General features: G+C 44.1%; 4 protein-coding genes across 6 annotated transcripts; 2 read left to right on the top strand and 2 right to left on the bottom strand.

Annotated features, from left to right (window-relative positions):
* Positions 1 to 5,630: 5,630 nt before the first annotated feature.
* LOC113213778 (F-box only protein 22) lies at positions 5,631 to 8,639 on the bottom strand. Of its 3 annotated transcripts, none has more exons than XM_026432946.2 (10): positions 8,503 to 8,639; positions 7,935 to 8,133; positions 7,744 to 7,853; positions 7,402 to 7,658; positions 7,211 to 7,327; positions 7,017 to 7,114; positions 6,772 to 6,905; positions 6,496 to 6,649; positions 6,226 to 6,409; positions 5,631 to 6,098 (listed from the first exon to the last, which is right to left on the bottom strand). In XM_026432946.2, the coding sequence occupies exons 2-10, from the start codon at positions 8,076 to 8,078 to the stop codon at positions 5,908 to 5,910; spliced, it is 1,389 nt and encodes a 462-aa protein (XP_026288731.1). In that variant the 5' UTR covers positions 8,079 to 8,133; positions 8,503 to 8,639; the 3' UTR covers positions 5,631 to 5,907. The 3 variants fall into 3 exon arrangements, with proteins under 3 accessions (XP_026288731.1, XP_026288730.1, XP_026288729.1); XM_026432945.2 differs by having other exon boundaries at positions 8,538 to 8,558; XM_026432944.2 differs by lacking the exon at positions 8,503 to 8,639 and adding an exon at positions 8,246 to 8,470.
* A 576-nt stretch (positions 8,640 to 9,215) lies between these two features.
* Positions 9,216 to 15,318, top strand: LOC113213779 (zinc finger protein 70). The gene is made up of 5 exons (XM_052268908.1): positions 9,216 to 9,234; positions 9,685 to 9,797; positions 9,883 to 10,124; positions 10,207 to 10,443; positions 10,526 to 15,318. The coding sequence occupies exons 2-5, from the start codon at positions 9,695 to 9,697 to the stop codon at positions 10,706 to 10,708; spliced, it is 765 nt and encodes a 254-aa protein (XP_052124868.1). The 5' UTR covers positions 9,216 to 9,234; positions 9,685 to 9,694; the 3' UTR covers positions 10,709 to 15,318.
* Positions 15,319 to 15,738: 420 nt separating this feature from the next.
* Positions 15,739 to 17,898, top strand: LOC113213782 (lactosylceramide 4-alpha-galactosyltransferase-like). The gene is made up of 4 exons (XM_026432952.2): positions 15,739 to 16,666; positions 16,758 to 16,968; positions 17,066 to 17,164; positions 17,263 to 17,898. Exons 1-4 carry the CDS (start codon positions 16,062 to 16,064, stop codon positions 17,431 to 17,433), a joined length of 1,086 nt encoding a protein of 361 aa, XP_026288737.2. The 5' UTR covers positions 15,739 to 16,061; the 3' UTR covers positions 17,434 to 17,898.
* Positions 17,899 to 17,901: 3 nt separating this feature from the next.
* On the bottom strand, positions 17,902 to 18,543 carry LOC113217057 (uncharacterized). The gene is made up of 2 exons (XM_026436900.2): positions 18,520 to 18,543; positions 17,902 to 18,412 (listed from the first exon to the last, which is right to left on the bottom strand). Exon 2 carries the CDS (start codon positions 18,409 to 18,411, stop codon positions 18,190 to 18,192), a length of 222 nt encoding a protein of 73 aa, XP_026292685.1. The 5' UTR covers position 18,412; positions 18,520 to 18,543; the 3' UTR covers positions 17,902 to 18,189.
* Between the last annotated feature and the right edge of the window lie 883 nt (positions 18,544 to 19,426).

Genomic DNA, 19,426 nt, shown 5'->3' with positions numbered 1-19,426 from the left:
GAGTGCGCGGGCGCGGCGCGTCACGGGCTGCTGTGACGGGCGTGTTGGTGCGGCCGACCTGGTGCCCTGGTGGTACCAGGAGGACCTCTGCCTGCCGGGCGACATCCTGTAGGACACTGTATAGAGAAGGGCGAGGAGGAGGGCGACGAGGTCGACGAGGAGGTCGACGAGGAGGTCGGCGAGGAGGTCGACGAGGAGGGCGAGGAGGAGGTCGACGAGGAGGTCGACGAGGAGGGCGACGAGGAGGGCGAGGAGGAGGGCGACGAGGAGGGCGAGGAGGAGGGCGAGGAGGAGGTCGACGAGGAGGTCGACGAGGAGGTCGACGAGGAGGTCGACGAGGAGGTCGACGAGGAGGGCGAGGAGGAGGCCGACGAGAAGGGCGAGGAGGAGGCCGACGAGGCTGACGACGAGAAGCAGCGTAGGGGGTCGAAGAGACAACCGCGACTTTTCCGAAAGTAATGGCGGATCGCTGTCGCGCCCGCGCTCCCCATCCCCGCGTAGTACCTCGCGACACGACGACGGGCTTCCGCGTCTCTGCGCGCCGCTGGCCGGGCCGCCGCGCGCGCGGTTTTATTGAGGCCAGTAACGCCAACGTGCCAAAAAGACTCGGGCTGCCAAATAAAAACGCAGCGCCGCGGGCCGAGCGGGCTGGCGGGGCGATTAGGCCCCGCGGGAGGCTATCATTTGCAGGTGAATCACAACGTGGACGCGGCACGCGAGGTCTCCCACCTCAGCGGGCACTCTACTCCTTGGGACTGCGGACGAGGAGGTGGACACTAACGCCGATAACATATTTTAAACTGCCGCGCGCCGTCTGTCGTCTGCTGCTGCTGTCCCTTGCTTGCACGCGCAGCAAACATTAACTTCGACATGCTGCTGCTGCTGGGTTGTTCGTTTCGCGTCGGCCGTTGAGCGCAGAAACAGCGACGAGTTGTGGTCGTGACAGCCTGTCCCTCCCTGTCCCGCTCCGCCCGGGCCTCGCGGGCCCCGGGCCGACACACCACGACCAAAACGCGCGGTGCATCATCTGCCCGACATGATATTCTGCACCGACCGCCGAATTCGGGTCGAATGTGCTGGTCTATGCGGCACGGGCCGATCGCGCGGTCAGATAGACCAGACCGACCGGCCGGCCGGCCGTTGGCTCGTGCCGCCCCGCTCCGCGCCGGCCGGGCCGCTTGCGGACGAGCGCGCCGGGCACAGAAGAGCGAGGGAAGGACCAGGGGCGGATCCAGATTGTCGGCGCTCACACTTCACGATCAGGAGGAGCGCGGGTAGTTTCTTAAAGCCACGGGCGTCCTAATGCTAAAACAATTACAAATTACGCCGGTGCCGTGGCTATATTCTCCGCTGTACAGTTAATTAGCTGCTCGACTAACGGTACATGTGTGCGACAATTTTCTTTGTTTTTAGTGGGAGGTTTGTGTCGGGGCAGAGTTGGAGTTTGCGACAGCGCGAAAAGCGCCATGAGTCATGTCACATCGGCATTCTCTTTAGCGAAGAGAAAAGGAGAGAGAGAGGGGGGGGGGCGTTGTTGGGGCGTTCCCTCTGTCAGCACCAGCACGGCCCACCACCCGGCCCGGCCCGTGCCATAGTGCCAACACCGACAAAAACGACACTTTCGTGTGTGTTAAAAAATTTCTTAGACAACTTGTGACCGCTGTCCCATTCAGTTGAACGCAGTATACGCGAACCGCGTCTACTTACCTCCGTTGGAGAAGGGGTGCGGGGCGTCCTCGGCCGCGGCGGGCGGCGTCAGGGACTCGGCCGAGGCCGCGTACCCCTGGTTGACGACGCCGGCGGCTGCGGCGGCCGCCTCCGTCGCCGAGGGCACAAAGGCCGTCAGGGTGACGGCGGCGTCGACGGCCTCCTCGCCGAGCGGCTTGTTGAGGCTATACTTGTTGGAGGCCTGGGAGCGGGCAGGCGAGCGGGCCTGAGGCCCGCCCGACGGAAACACGCTCATGTCGACAGCGGTGTGCATCCAACACACGCGCCTCTCCTAGGAGAGTATGGCGTCCCCTCCAGGACACGGTGCGCCAGGACTGGGGCGACAGTCTAGGTCCAAAAGCCGCTTGGTCCCGGGTCCCGGACACTCGGTGCACCTGGCCGACGACGCTGCCTGCACTGCGCACCTCGCCCGCCCTCCTCCAGTCCGTCCTGGTCGGCCTCGTCGTCGCGCGGGTCACAGCCGCGGTCCGCGCTCACGACTGCCGCACACTGCACTGCCTGGGCCGGGGGTGAGCGCACTTGCACCAGCCATGGGGCCTTCGGGGCCTCCTGGAGCGTCCCGGGCGACTTCCAGCTGAGCGCGAGGACGCCGCAGAACAATAACAAAAACAACAACACTGACTCTAGGCGGCGAAGCAAACGCGTTTACGATCCAGCACCACCGGCACCGGCTTCGTCTCGTCTGCGAGTGTTGTTCGTCTGCTCGTCTTGTAAACCGACGACACCGACCGGACGACCGAGACAGGGCGGGCAGGGCGGGCAGGGCGGCGGCGGCAGCAGCTCCTCGCACAACCGAGCCGAGCCAGGCCGAGCCGCGCACTGACACTGACCAACGCTGCGCGCTGCACCACCTCCGCAGAGCCGCCCGGCCCGGCGCCGGCCCAGCCCAAAGGTGGGGGCCCAGCCCTCCCAGCCCGGGCCGGAGGCTCGCGGGCTGGCGCCGCCCGCCACCCCCGCCCCCGCGGACCCCACCATCCCCATCCCCGCATATAGACCGCGCCTCAGGCCGCGCTGCCACCCCTACCGCCTCCACCGCAACGACGACCGCAACCCGCAGCAAAATCCCCCCCCCCTCCCTCCCCCCAGTTGCCCAGGGAGGGGGTGCTCTTCACTCAATAAAATCAGTAAAAAAAACGTCAGAAAAATCAGGGAAAAACACCAGAAAAATTGTACACGCCTGAATTGATAGTGAAGTAACGCCCCCCCCCCCTTTCTCGCATTGACGTATACCACAAACGTACTCCACTACCCACTACTACGACCCGGGCACTCTCGCCAGAGAGTGGGTAAGTTACCTTCTCTCGCTGCTTGCGGGCGGTGACTATGTGCTGGATGAGAGACGCTCTGGGCGGAGACATATGAATCATCCGATTGTGAGTGTACGGGCGAATACGAGAGCGCGGTCGGCAGATTTTCTGTATTTCTTTTTCCGTTTAGAAGGCCGGTGGTGCAAGAGATAGAAAGAGAAATAACCCCCTCGATCTCGCAGTGGGCAGCAAGCAATCCAGCCCCACACTGGCCGCCACCTACCCCGGAGGGCGACGAGGAGGGCGATCTCGCAGTGGGCAGCAAGCAATCCAGCCCCACACTGCCCGCCAACTACCCCCTTTCACCGCCCCGCGCGCGCGCGCCCCCTCGGGCTCGGGGACTTGAATGCTGGACGGGGACCACGCGCCGCGTCAAGCGCGACCAACCACACCAACCCCACGGCAGGAATTTCAGAATAAGTGACCGCTATTTGAGTCCCGACCCGACACTGTTGCTCTGGGCCGCGGCCGGAGGATGCACCGAAGAAGGCACCCAGCCACCAACAGACTGCGGGCTGCAACGCACGCGAAGGCTGCCGAACAACAGAATGCGTCGGAGGCGCGAGGAAGCTGACTCAAAAATCAACTGAGCGGGAAAAAATGATATACGGCCAAACGATCAAGGCCAGCCAGACCCTGATGGCATTTCTTGAGATACACCCGACACCGCAACGCTTTAACTGTTCTGCCCGCGCGGACTCGCCGCGGCGAAAACTTTCGGCACGAATAAATTATCTCGGCGTGCCAAACGGGGTGACGGAGTGAGCGCGAAATTGGTGTATCTATAACCGCTCCACCCTTCCTCCGTCTGTGCGAGTGAATTTTAATGTCATTCTAACGGTCTTCTGAGAGGATATAGTTTCAGACATCCTGAACATGCATATTCTGCTCGCAGAGAGAAAACTCCACGTTCTCTACAGCTGCTCTCCCGGTCCACTGCTCAGTCGGTCGGTGGGGACTTCCACCGCGTGGGACTGCCCGAGCCGGGGAAGCACCAAGTGCTTACGAGGAGGTACTGCGGACGGGCGGGCGCGGGCGAGCATCTGAGGGCACTAAAAGCTAGATGAGACAAAGAATCCTGGGTCGATCCTGGGTTCCGTGGTTTTAACCGAGATTTTACTGAAGCTGCTCAGAGCGTCAGCCAGCCAACCCTGGCCCTGGCCTGCAGGCAGGCAGATGGGCCATGCCATGGGCCATGCCATGAACGCCGGGGAGTCCCTCAGTTCCCCGCCTGAAGCGCAAAAGGCATCAAATGCGCACTGAGGGTGGCACATTGATGACGCGCTGAAAGCGCATCAGAGGCGTTTAATGCACATTTGGCGTGCATTTTCATCGCATTTCAACGCGTTCCGCTTCAGCTCGCCGCCGCTATCGCTGACTTTACCCGGGGCGGAGTAACTGAAAATAAGTCGCTCCCAATGCGACCCACAATGGTATGGACGCGACGCGGGCAATCCCACTCGTTCGTTTTCTATAGCTGGTTGGTTTGAAAAGCGCACGAAAACTCGGAAATGCTTAAACGCTTGACTGCGCCACGTGCCCGATGGGATGGGAGGCGCTAACGATACACCTGGTGTTATTAGAAAACGTAATGTCGTGGTGCAATTCTGAAATGCGGAGCTCGGCGAACAGGTGATGCGACCGCTCTGCACCCGTGGGAATTGCTTTGTCCTGCATTGTCTTTTTTTCAGGTGAAATAATTGACTCGATCAAAAACATTAATATTTCCCGTTATTGCATGGTATGAAGGTATTGTAATTTCATCTAGAAAGAGTAATTTACACCTTTGTCGAGAAATTATCGACATGAAAAGTTTTCTTGAGATTAATTAAAACATGTACCCAGTGAGGAATGAAAACGTGGATTCAACGTCCACTCGACGTCGAAATATCGAAAAGATGTGTATTTTGGGGGACAAAATGACGTTTATTCGAATGTTTCGACATCGAATTGACGTTAAAGAAAACTCATTTCTCACAGGGGTAAACACAGCGGAGCAGTGTACTTCAAGGCCAACATGCTCACGAACAGAAAATCTAATCAATTACTCATTACACTGCCATATTTTTTGAACACATTAACTCTTCAGCTCACCAAGCTTAATGACTAAGAACAGTAACGTGTAGACACAATGTTGTTACGAACCAGATACATTTTGATAGTTATAAATGTGGAGGATGTATTTTCAGTTTTTGAGAGATGCTGCTGCGTGCAGCATTTTACGTCCTAATATCCACTCCACTCGCGATTTTCCCTGGCATTGGGTTGAAAGCCCCTTTCAACGGAGTGCTCCCCTCCAAACGCCTGGAGGGCAGGCAATGCCGAGGCTCGGCACGCTCCCTTGTGCCGCTGGTGGCCTACCCCGACAGGCGTTCTCGCCCCGAAACGACGGGAGAGCACCGGCAGGGATCTCCTTCAGGTGAACGAGTGTGGCAGTGTTCCATAGAGTAGCTACTCGTGGCCGCTAACTGACGCCCGGGCGAGGTAGGGTGGGCAACCTAGCACACAGGGGCACGAGATTGCCTGGTCTCCGGGTGTCTCAAAGGAGGTTTGAATTAATACGCGGGATCTAAGGCATACAAAAAAGATACTACATTTTATCGGTCATTCAATAGAAAATATATTGCTGAATCAACACAACACAGCATTTCACTGTACTTATGTACAAAAGATACACTTGATCAGTTTTTTTTTTTCGGGGGGTGGAAGAAGAGACAAAAGACTCAAAGGGTTAGGAATGATATAAATGAAAAAAATATTGTCAATAATATTCACCAAACATAACAGGCAGCACACTTCAAGGCAAAATAAAATTGTAACAAATGATACATATTTGAAAATGGTAGAGAGCGAGCCAAAATAAAATGAGGTTTCAAAGACTCAGATTGGCACTTGTCACATTAAATGTCAAATACAAAAGGCAAGTGCTGTACGCATGGTCAATTTGATAGAATTCGCCTCTCTTGACTTCTTTTGGTGGGGCCTCCAGAGACTTCTTACTTTCATTACAGATAGATTTGAAATCTTGCCAGAATAATTTTGAATCTTGATGAGCTGGGAAATCTGCAAAAATGTATATAATGTATCAAATTGCTAGAAGGTGAAAACAATACATAATGTGATTTGTACACGACCAAAAGCAATTATTATAAAAGCCAAGTTATGAGGAGAAAAACAGAATAATACTCACTACACAGAAAATTAAGTCCTATCTCGCCTCTTCCAAAGAAGCCTATGACAGGAGATTGAGGAAACATTTTGTTTATAATGCTCGATTCAACATTATTTTCTCCCAAGTACCACATTGTTCCACGCCCAAGGCAAGTAAACATTAAGCACATGGATCTCTCAGATGGTAAATTACAGTTTTTGATCTAAGAACAAAAATAGGAGTATATATAGAGAGATAGATAAGTTTAAAGATGAGAAATATTTTAGTAGAGAAGCATTATGCACTTACTTTAGTGACATGTTCAACCACTGTGTCTTTTTCAGTGACTGTCTCAGGAATGATAAGTGAAACAGCAGCCACATCATCACCAAGAAAAACCAAACCTTCAATGCCATCAGCTTTTTCACCAATTCCACCTGCTACAGCAAATCTGTGTTCCTGCCTAAAAATTTAACAGGAAAAAAAAAAATGTTTTCATTACTATAAAAGTGAGAAAATTGATTTACTATAGTTCATATAGGAAACAAAAATTTGAAAGGAAAATACTATCTACATAAATGGTACCTTGCTTGCAAATGAGCAACCAGCATAGAGAGTTCATTCTCACGAACTCGATGACCTGTAAAAAGAGCTAGAGCTTGTATAAGCATGTTACTAGGTATCCCAAGATCCTTGGCAAGCTCTGTTGAGGAACGTTTCTGGAACAGAAATCAAAAAGTACAAAGAAAAGATGGATATTATGAAGTTAGGGCATGCTAAATACATAAAAACACTGCGACTGACTATAGAGAAAAGTATAAAACAGTTACCTGAAATAGTTCTTGTTTTGTCATCTTGAACCTTACGATCTTAACCCCAGGCGAGTTCGGAAAAAGAGCTGCACTCATAGCCTGAGCTTTGCCTCTGTCTTTGACGATATAATAATTTTTAAAACATTGAAAATTAGAATAGGTCTAAGAAGAACTATGAAAATGATTTTTCAACAATTAATTTGAGGAATTACTTATGTGTTCAACTTCAAATGTTGATTTGAGATCCAGGGAAGTGCCTATTACACCACTCACAGTGAATGACAAGAGTGTACATTTTGGTCCAAGGGCAAGCGACATGTATGACTCCACTGTAACACAAAAATTTTGAATTAATAGTTTTTAGCAAAGATGTAAAATATTTGCATATTGGAATATTACATACCTGGATGCTGCTTTCCGCAACATTTGTATTGTTTTGTTACAGGACAGAGATACTCAGCGGAGCATTCAAATGTTTTAATGGCTGATCTTGTAAAGAAAGCAATACACAGGGTGGGCTGAGAATACACATGCTCACATAGTGAGGAATAAAGAGCTAGTGGAGGAGGGATATTCCAGCCACCGCTATTGGCTCGCCAAAACAACCAATGAAATTGGAAACGAGAGTCTCGAATGACGTTGGCTGCTGTCTGCCATGACCTTAAAAGAATCCAATTGAATAATACCTTTGAAAATATTGAATTATGTCCAAAAGAAAACAGGACAAATTAAGAATCTTACGTACTTTGATACTTGAGCAGCTCTCCTTAAATCAAAAGCTGGAAGGTTGTTTAAAAGCCTTAGAACTACTTCATATTGGGAACTCAGATATTCACCCAGTTTAGCCGCCTTTTCCTGAAATGGCAGACACAGATATATTAGCTACAACATTGAAATAAAAAAAATAATATTTAAAAAAAGAAAATATTACAGTACCTCTTCAGTGTCCTCCTCATTGCCTGATGACATTAATTGATGAGTTTCTTCAGTCTTGCATTTACTTTCTCCATGTCCTTGTTCGGGGTCAGAGTTCTTCCGCTTAATTCGGGATGGACCTGGCTCTTCTAAATTCACTGACATATTGGCCCACAATACTCACGTGCAGTGATTAGGGAGATATTACTTCATCAGGTAGCTGCAAAACCAGATTCTGTCAGAGCAGAGCAGCATATAGTGTAGGCAGACAAATTTTAAGGCCTCTGATAAAGGCAGTATGTACTGTTTTTCTTTGACTTTCTCTCACTGACTTTCTTTTTAAAGGCGATTTCAAGGACACATTCAACAATAAGAATTCCTATCCGTGTAAAGTGTCAAGGGGTCAGAGGTTATCAGGAGGAGAGATGACATGCCTCATCTTATACTACAATAACATAACATTACAACACCAAATGGATAAGAACTTGGAACATTATAAGAGTTTAGATGTAATGGACAAATTGTCAATAATGTGTGTGATCACTGTCAGCTTAACTATAGTTTTAACAAACGTGATCTTTTAAAGTACCTCTGTATACAATAATAACAATAACAGAAACAAACACTATACACTACGAAATTTCGGAGGCAGTCGATTTTTTGTTGTTGATGACTTGACAGCGGATTTACATCCCAAAACATGCCGGTTATTCGCAGATAGGCAGAGCACAGCCTTCTGCAACATTGTTATTTGATTGAAGTAACCTTAATTGACCAGTCGCCTTCATGATAATCAATTATTGAAAAAGTTAAAATAGGAAAAATAGAGAAAAAATAATCCTAAAATAATTCATATGTCCAGGACTATCACATCTAACATTGGAAGGAAGAATCAAGCCCCCAGCACCTGCGACAACGCTGTCTGCTGGCCGTATTGGGAACTATAAAGACAAGCAAAGCAAGTTTTCGCGTTCGTTTGCCGTATCCGTCAACAAAGAATAAACGTCGCAGACTTCATAACTTTCGACATTCCTAGACCATTTTCACTTGAAAAGAGCTGTTCGTAAGTTTCGGATTCTCCATGAGTACTGTAATTACATTTTCTCTGCAACCTTTTGTCGCGATCGCCGTTCTTTTCTGTAGCGGACGACCGATACCCCTTTATTTACTTGAATGGACCAGAACAACAAGTTACTAAGTGACTGTACTCTAGCGGAATTTTCACAAGTACAAACAATGACTCGTCACCTGAACTTATTTTGTGGTCGATAAATGTCTTTCCTTTTCTTGCACTTGCGTCCTTCCCATCTAGTTCTCATTTGTCAGTATTTGGTGTTATACAAAAGGTTAATAACCGGCGGTGGAACTTCTTCTCATGATAGCCGATAGCAGTCCGCTTCATCCGCTGTTCTTCTGCGATGTATTAGCTGTTCTCGATGTGCTCTAGCACATGTTATTTTCCCCAGTGTTAATGATAGGTCCTCTATCGTCCTGTCAGTCATTTACTTGGAAAACAACTTGTCGTCAATGTTGTGAGGACCTGTAGATTTCACAGTACTTGTTCCCTTCATGGAGCAAGGAATTTTTATGTGGCTTACATCTTGTGAGCTAATATTTGTCTACAATTTTTAAACTTCCTATTTGATAAAAAGGCTAGAGTAATTTAAAATAAATATCATTTTAACTAAGGGAATCTGAATTTTTCTAAAAAATATTTTAGGCTGTAATTATCAACTAGTAATGATGTTTTTTGTTCTTTTAAATTTTACAGATACTCTAATATGAATGACCGACTGAGCCCTGGAAGTGACCAAAACGACAATGCGTCTTCGTCATCTCCTCCCCTAGCTATACCAAATCTTGCCTTCAGCATTGGACCTTATGGTAAGCAGCATACTCATTTTGACACTCTTTGCCCTCTGCCTGAGCATTTCCTCATATAAATCCTATTTTAAAAATTTGTTTACAGGACTTCCACAAGGGAAAGCCCTATTGGGAAGTAGCCCATCAGCTGTTGCAATGTTCTATCCCCAGATCTCAGCCTATGAAATCCATCCCCTTATTATCAATCAGCGACGCCGCTCAGCATTTGATAAATCAGATCCAGATTTGACTGGCTCTAGTGATGATTCTGGCCCTCTGGGTCTTGTCTCTAGCCCTTCTTTTGGTGATTCAACTCCTCTGCCTCTCAGTCTAAGGCACCTTTATAAGGTGAATATACGTATATGCTTTAATTTTACCACTTCTGTTCTTTTTTCGATGAATACTATAGCCATACATTACATTTTTTCAGGATACTTCTGTTGCACAAAAGCAGCGGAATGTAAAGAGAAAAGTTCAAGCCAGAGACCCTCTTGAACTAACCCAAGATGACTGTGATGAAATTTACTCTGGAAGCGATATTGCGGGAAGTAGTCAGCAAGAGTCAGAAGCATCTGACTACTCGCCTAAAGCTCGAAAATCTTTTTTCTGCCGAGCCTGTGGCAAGTCCTTTAAATTCCAAACATCCCTTCTTCGCCATAACAACAAGGTATGTAATGAAAACTGAATTGATGTTGACATTGTGTGTTCAAACTGCTGTTCGTTATAATAACTCTACATTCCAACTTCAGGTCCATATAAGCAAGTATCAGTGTTCTACTTGCAATCGAGTTTTTTCGCGACAGGCTTACCTAGATGTTCACACTTCAAAGCCTGGAAGTGCATGCTACATCGATCCATATACCATGCAATCATCAGGTAAATCACAGAATTCTGCACTGCCTTTGAGTATGGGTATCAAATACGGAAAGTAGATTTTATGTGGACACAGAATGACTCAGAGAACAACCAGTTATCTTTTAATCAGAGTAGGAACTGAAATTGTTGAACGTGCTTTTGAAGCTGATGAGGGGAGGAGTATGTGTAGTATTTTTCAATGTTCACTGTAGTACATTTCATTAGTATCTTCTTTGTTTTCCTTTCTTTCTTTGTAATTAAATTGTATCTGATATCATCGATTGATATTTCTCATATAATTGAGTTTTTAAGTACTACTGAGATTTTCGAATAATATTTAACTTAAACAAGCAAAGTTACCATGTTTACATGATTAAAAGAAACCTTATTTTATTATTTGCTGTTTTGAATCTTTGACAATGGTATGTGTCCTATTGTCTTGTCATAAGCTTGTCTTGCAGGGGTCCTAGGGAAGTCATTTCCTTGACTCTGCCCTTTTAGTTAGGTTGAACCTTATATCTATGTGTATCTTGTAATTGTGTAAACACGGTTAGCAGGAAATCCTTTTTAGCATTGATTGGGCAGCTTTTGACCCATGATTCTGGTCTACAGTATTTACAGTACCTCAGTGTTTGTTCTTTGCAATCAGGCACAGGAAATTATACTGAACAACCTTAAAATTTTGTGAAAATGAATCTACTTTGAGTGGTTTTTAACCAAAAGTAGAAGTGCCTTGTCAAGTTCCAATAATACTTGTCAAATGGGCAGTTAACTGTGTGTACAACTTGCTTATATAATTTGAATCTCAATCCGTCTGTTCTGATACAGTGTAAGCTTTTGGTGTGACAGGGAGCTATTTGACATCTTATTGCTAAAGAAGTGAGTGTGTTGTTTTCATTTTTAATAATCGGAGTAGTCTAAGAAAATTTTATGAAAGACTTGCCACAGTCAGTCAAATGTATCATAGTACGTACTGTACTTTTGCTAGGGGAATGTTAATTACTGTTCGATTTGCTTGTAATGAGCATTGTGCTAAATTTTCTTTTTTTCAACATTTGACACTTTTTCTTAAAGACTGAGGTACTGTCATACTCACACAGAACACAGGGATTTAATCATCCATATGTATGGAATACTTATTTATTTCCCACTCTAGTTTTCTTTGGCAAAGAATCAGAAATTTTGAATCAAAAGACATCTTTAATCTGCCTCTGTTGGGTGACTCCCCTTTTCATCATCATTATTGGCTATTTATGTATATATATATATGCATCATGTGAGCAGATCATTTATTTAATTTAAGGTCTTTAATATTTGCACTAATTAGCCCCTAACAATTTCAATGTATGAACCATAGCTATCCTTAACTTTATTCCCAAGATGGGAAAATACGATATTGACTCAGTTTTATGAGTGAAATGTTTTGATGTACGGTATGTATAGCACATACTTATTTATTTGTGCTTTCTTTTCTTTATTTTAGGCCAGAGTTGCCAATCATATCAGTAGAATTTTACACTGTCCTACGTAGGCTTCATTGAATGTTGCTTGAGAGGTGATCTTTGATCTTATATTAGAGTTTGGAAAAATATGGACTGAAATAGGTATTTGCTGCATTTGTTGTTTTATGAATTCTAATTTATAGTTTGGCTTTTGCTGAGATTTAAAATATTATTATAGGGGGAAGAATTTATTGTGTTAGTTTTGTATGAATGTGAATTGGACAGAAGAACTAGACTGAAATTGTGAAGCAATTCGTTCTTTGGGCTGTGACTCTAATCTTTGAGCTGTGATACTGTGGGACATTGAGGAAAGGTTTGGTATGCAATTTCACTTTTACTGTAAGTTCTTCTATGTAACTTGCATTCAATTAGGAAACCTTACTCTGATTATCATGTGTGATTTCAAAGTCTGCTCATCTCCTCTCTTATGTGTTTCTTGAAAGGACTGGTATGGTTTTAACTTTAAACTTTGTTTTTAAATACTGGAATGCCCTTGTATGAGTTGAAGCTATTTCCAGTAACTTCCTGTTGCACTAGATTTATAATTTTGATTTACTAGTTCAATGTATCAGAAATGATTGAGTTGTGGCTTCTTAGGAATACTACTTGTAAATCGTTTGTGTGCATTTGATAGGCATATCAAAATGGAAGGAGTAGGTACATTGTCTACAACTTTACTAGACCACGTGCAGATTTCAGGTTATTTAAAATTGGACTGAAAGTGTCTACATATTGAATGTGTAGTTTCCCTTTTAATTTTTCCCTTTTCTTTGCACTCTTTGCTTATATTTAAGACTACAACATTTTAAAATATGTTCTATGGTAGGAATATAATGTTTTTAGATAGTTAGTGCATGTTTGTTAATATATGGTGGATCTAGTGAACAAGTCATTGCAAATGGTATTTCTAGAGTAATTTTATTTTGCTTTTAATGTATTTTTATTTCAAGGATTAATAGAGGCTTGCTTTGTATTCTATCTTTTGGATGAAATTCTATATTCTCTCTTGCCCTTAGGTGTTTAATTTTTAAGATAATTGTGATGTACATCTTCAACTATTTGTTCTTTACTACCTAAAGTTAATGCATGCTTTGCTTGTTGCCTCCACACCTACCGCTGTTTTCAAGACCAAGCTCTTAAGATTTTACATTTGTCTATATTTTACATTTATTGATCAAAAATTGCTCTGCTGGTCTCATGAAGGTGGGATTGTGAATTATGGTGACTTTACCATCACAAAAAAGGTGGGTGGGCAAAATTAAAAATAAAAATCTATGCCCTGGTTAATGACATTTTCTTATTTTTGGGGGGAGAAGTAATTTAAAGTTGTAAGATATATATTATCAGGTGTCTTGGTTGTAAACATTTTCGTAACTGATTTTTTTTTTCATGAATCTTTGTGGTGTGCATTGATCAGGGTATTGAGCTACAAGTGTGTTGAATGTATGTACATTATTTGACTTTGTGGGTCTTTTTATGTCAAAGGCAGTGGAGCCACAATTCTAAACAATTACATAAAGACTGTATTGAGGGAAAAAACGGAAATGCGGTGACACTTTTTGAAATTTGTGATGACCGGGTTAGGCCCTTTTTTTTTTAGTTTTTTGTTTTCTTGAATGTTGGTAAAAAAGTAAAAAATATCAACCTTTGTTCGTTTAAAGGGTAACTTGAATCCCTTTCAAGTCACAGCAAGAATTATTGGTTGGGTGTGAACATTTTCCTCTGTTCTAATGTCAGAAGGTTCACACTAACTTTATTTATACCCTCATAAGTGACAACAAGAAAAGCGTACAATAGCTGTTTGTGTCAGGTGTTCTAAACTGTGTGTACGTACATTTTATTTTTCTTATTCTTTACAAAAACTTTGTTCTGTAAAGTAAAGGTCCTGTTTACAGTGTGATATTCTTTAAAGTATGATAACTCAAAACTTTACAATGGTACAGAAAATCACAATTTTGTTCATTGTCATAAACATTTTTTAAGACTGGATCCACGTGTTTGGATAAGCTAAATGCTTTTGGTGACTTAACTTCAAGCAAAGATTGTTGTATTTTGATTTGAGTTTTTTAATTCTGAAATCAAGAAAAAAAAAAGTACTACAAATCATTAGTAGTTTTGAGTATATGTAGTAATGAATGGATAAGCTTGATCCGTAAGGGTATGATTCCTTTTTTACTTCCGTGAGAAAAATATTATAATTGATAATCATAACTTCTTATTCTGGCTCGATTATCTGGTCACCCACTAAACTTCTTTTTCTTTGGCATGCAACCCATTCTACTTTAGTCGAGTGCAGGTGAGAGGGGAAGTTGGTAGACACTTGTCTTCACTAATGTGTAGCTTGTGCTATCTGAAGAAGTACAGCAGTATGGGAAGCTTACCCTAGAGAAAAGAAAAGTTCATGTGGGCCTCTGTTACAAAACTCCCTATCTACCTACCGTTTCTTGCAATCAAATGAATTCAGGGCCTCAAATTTTTTAAAAAGGTATAATGACGCTGAGTTAGCTGTGTTTAATGTGGTGTAGTAATTTGAAAATCTTGTGCATTTATTTAGAGTTTCCCTTTTTAAAATTGAAATGGTTTAATGTATATTTTTATACTGTTGTTCCTCACAATTATTTAAAATTTAATTGGAAATGCTAATAAATTTCTTATAAGAAAGTTATTCCATCCTCTGTGTACAGAAATAATGTCTTCTTCTATTGTAGGTTTTCAATGTTTGGTCTAATGTTTCGCTATCGACCTGTGACTACATACTAACTCTTGGTTTGTCTTGGTGTTAGGTATCAGACAACTGTAGAAAACATTTACCTCTTGTATACAACTTTACCTGCCCAGTTAGTCTTAGGGGCATGTTTACATTGGAAAAAAAACTTGTAGTATAGACCAATTTTTTAAAAATTCAAAAATTCAATGTTGTCTCTCTAAAACATTATCTATCATAAGTAATGCTTCTTAGTACTAATTTCTGGGAAGTACTTAGACAAACTCAGTGTTAGATAAGTGTAGTAGGCCCAGTGAAATGTTCTGTTGGTCACATTCTAGATAGAATTTGATGTGATATGTAATTGATTAACATGGGATTATAAATTCAATGAGGATTCTCTAACTACCTAAAAGAACATGTGTACACAATAATGCATACCATTAGGTACAAAACTGGAAAATAAATTTGTTCCAAACAATTTTTGTTGTTTTATTTCACTGCCTCAATATTTAAGACTTGATGTGCAATGGGTTCAGTTGCTACCACTGAGTAGAGGCAAGCAGCCAAGCAGCCAAGGGGACGTCTGTCCGACAAGATTTCCTGATGGGTTGACACGTGAAATATTAAAAAAAAAAAAAAAACCTAAATGGGGAAATTTGAGACAAGTACTAGAGGGTGTGCCACTCTCGCAGCATTCAAAGGTACTGGTAGAGCTGGTCGAGGTTAGCTAAAGGTAGTTCATTCAATTCAAGCAATATGTTCCAAAATCATCACCTCATCAATCAAATAGAGCGTCGGTCCGGGTCGGTAGGAAGCTCGGTTTCCCCTTTTCCCGGACCGCGACATCTTACGTCATCTAGCGGCGTCATTCGAAATGCCCGCCAGTTCACCCGCGCATGTTTGCTTCCCTTCTTTGTTCGTGTTCGTCTGCTAGTAAGCTGCTAATATTTACCAACAGAGTTTTCTTTGTAATTTATGAATCGGTTTTGACAGAATCAAAGACCTTTAATTTGAGAAAGTAACTGAAGTTTGCAGAAAAGAAACCTAGATAAACTCCCGCCACAACGATGGTATACTTTTTAAGTAACTGGCAGTGATAAGTATTTAAAGGGGGTTAGGTCTTCTCCATTTATCATTTTGTTGAAGCTTTTGAGGCTGAATGTTTCCTTCTCATTTCGGTACTTAAAATGCTAAATTGTACAATAATTCTGGGCATGTAAAATGACTATGAAGCATTCCTTGAGAGGTCGCTGGCTGCTTGCGCTCTTTGCATTTGTGCTTCTTCTAACTATTCTAACGAGAACAACACAAAATTTCCTTCTTACTGATGGCCGTGGGAACCGTGACATTTCAAGTCACTCTGCCCCAATTAAATGTTATGATGACACCACAAGCAATCAAATTGAGGATGTTAATGACATGCCTCCATCAAAAGATTCCATATTTTTTCATGAGACATCTTGTGCATCAGCCGATGGCAGTGGAGATTTTGTGTTTACATCCCGTCAAGCGTGTGCTGTTGAGTCTGCTGCTAAGTCCAACCCTAATACAGAAGTTAATGTTCTATTTTTGTCCCCTATCAATTTAAAAAATATTTCCCATACTCAGAACTTAGCTATTAAAGCATTGTTGTCTTATCCTAATATTAAAATCAAGCATGTAAGCATGGAACGATATATGCAAGATACACCACTAGAAGGGTGGTATAAGAGTCGTCCTCTTCAGAGGAGTTTGTGGCCAACATCTCATGCGAGTGATGTTATGCGATACTTAACATTGTGGAAGTACAGTGGAACATATCTAGACCTTGATGTTGTGGTTTTAAAGTAAGTCCATAAAGTCAGATTTTTGATGACTAGTTGCCTTATTCAAAACAGTTTTTTATGTGTTATGTTGACATTTCTTTTTTCTTGATAGGTCTCTGAGCAATTTGAGAAATTATGCTGGAGCAGAATCTCCTCGAGCCCTCGGAGCTGGTATAATTAACCTAGACTCTTCAAGTATAGGGAGAGCAATGGCACATGCATTTTTAAATGAACTCTATGGCAGCTTTAATGGTGCAGACTGGGGTGCCAATGGCCCTGGAGTTGTTACTAGAGTCCTGCGACAGATGTGTCAAGTTAAGAAGGTAGAATATTTTTCAAAGACAATACAATATTGTGTATTTATATTCTACACAAATCCAATAGGTTAACATGATAACTCCAATTTGCAATCAAAAATAGGTGCAGGATATGACACCAGAACGCTGTGGCGGGTTTACCATCCACCCACCAATCGCATTTTATCCAATATCATTTGAAGACTGGGAGGATTATTTTAATGTCAGTAGCTTACAATTTTTACCGTTGAGTTTTAAAACCTACTTATCTACTAAATACTTAATTTCACTTGCTATTTAAATTTGTATCTTATTTTACAGGAGGATAAAAGTGATTTGACAATGAAAATGCATGCAGATAGTTACGTAGCTCATCTCTCCAACAAATTTAGCATGAGGAAAAATGTTACGGTCGGTTCTAAACAGCCGTATGGATTACTTGCAGCTGAGCATTGTCCAAAAGTATTTTCAACTTGTCAAGAAGTATTTTAAATAAGATCAAACTCTTTTTGGAAAATGCTGTTCCTCAAATACAATTTATTGAGACTTTCCTACTTTGTTTAGTAGTATGTTTACAAATATCAGATTGCACTGTGATAAAGTTTGTCAAAGATATATATTAACATATGACTGGAAGCTGGATCCTAATTTTAAAGTAATAATTGAAACAAATAATTTGAAATATTCTTAGCTTTAAGACAAAAGACAAGTCTCTTATTTCCCAGAGCGCTGCCTACTACTAAAGATCTGAAAGCCCATTCAACTTTTTAGCCCGCTCTTTTGCTTAAAAGCTATCTCAGCGGGCTTATGCCATCACCTCTGTGTTTGTGTTTACGTGAATCCAAAGAGCAATATAATTATTTTTGTAACATTAGTTTTGTTGTTAAACTGTACTGAAATGTCAGGGATGTAATTTGATGTCCTGGTATCAATAAAGTTACCTCCTCATGGAAACAACAGTTTTCAATTTAAAACTATTTATTTCAGTCATTCATATCAAAAATAAGTAAAAATATTAATTGACAATAAATATAAAACCAATAACAACCAACACTGCACTAATTGTTTTCTCTCATCTGTTAGTTTCTAAATTGAAAATTGTGCAACACATAATGACTTGGTTTCAATTTTAGCATTTTTTGCACCTTTAGCAGATTCCATAGACAATCTGCCCTTCTGTTCTGATTCATGATTCAGATGTTGTGCATCATAAAGCACATGTACTTAACTGTTGCACTTGTCCGTTCCTTAGTATGAATTATAAGAGCGTTGATTTACCATGTTGTCAGAGCACATGAAGGGGAATGATACCCCCTTCAAGAGAATGTCTGACAACGGCTTGAGTGCTGGTAAGCATGGTGTCAGCACACTCACCACGACATAAGGGAAGAAGCACAAGCAGGCTATCCACCAGGACAGAAAGACCAGCACAAGCAGCCAGAAGAGACCATTGAATAGATTTCCGCTCATTCTGAAATTGAGTTAAAACACAAACAATTAATTTTAGGTGGAGGGAGGGAGGGAGCAAAAGGTGTCCATATTACAACAATAATAAAAAGGGGCGATATAGGTTCGTACGCAAGCTGAGGAAAAAGTCTGGTCTGGGATAGAATACTTCAAATACATTATCCAACTGGACTAGGGGGAGGGAGGGGGGGTGACCACCGCCGCGCCCACGCCGCCGCGCTGGCCCCGCTGGCCGGGCGGGAGGGCGCGGGCGGGGAGGACCCGGTCCGTTACGTAACGACGCGGCCAGGACGCGATGGGCGGCGGCCAGGCGAGGCGGGGCGGGCGGGATACGGCGGCGCCTGCATTCTTGGGCTCGAGTCACATCCTTTGCATCGGAATGGTTGGGGTCCCGCTTTTCTTTATCCGCGGCCGATAACGCGTAATCACATCCCGTTGCGGTTTATGACGACTGCGGCGGATTTCGGGGTCCGCGGGCGGGTGAAGTTCATTTCCGGGCGATGTGTCACACCGTCGACGAGGCAAGAAGGGCGGTCCGCCCACCACCCCACCACCCCGCCCTCGCCAACCCTCAGTGCGGGTCGCGGCGGGCCCGCCGCACCTCATCCTTACCTGTCAGACTTGTGTCACGCTCCACAGGTGCGCTACTCCGTCAGGGGGCCACAGGTGCGGCAGCTGCTCCAGGAGCAGAGAGTCGAGGTGAGGTGGGCAGGGGCTTGCTGCTGGCTGGCGCTGCTGCTGGCGCGCTGGCTGGGAGTTGTCGGGTGATGCCGCCGGATGGGTACCGCCTGTCAGACACAGTCGAGGCGCTCTGGCTGTTGTGATAACGACACCCTACCCTGTACCCTGCGGTGTGTGTGTGCTCGCACGCTGCCGGGCCTGTTGTGTGGACGACTGAAGCGGTGCAGCGCGCCGCGCGCCCGCCGCGTGGGGCGTAGAGGCGTAGCGAGGTGTGTCCACCACGCCCCGCCCCGCCCCGCCCCGCCGCGCCCCGCGACGCTCCGGCTCGCCACGCCCC

This window comes from Frankliniella occidentalis, unplaced genomic scaffold, assembly GCF_000697945.3.
Source record: "Frankliniella occidentalis isolate FOCC.00 unplaced genomic scaffold, Focc_3.1 Scaffold79, whole genome shotgun sequence".
In the NCBI taxonomy this organism is placed as follows: Eukaryota; Metazoa; Arthropoda; class Insecta; order Thysanoptera; family Thripidae; genus Frankliniella; species Frankliniella occidentalis.
This window is presented reverse-complemented; position numbering and strand designations above follow the sequence as displayed.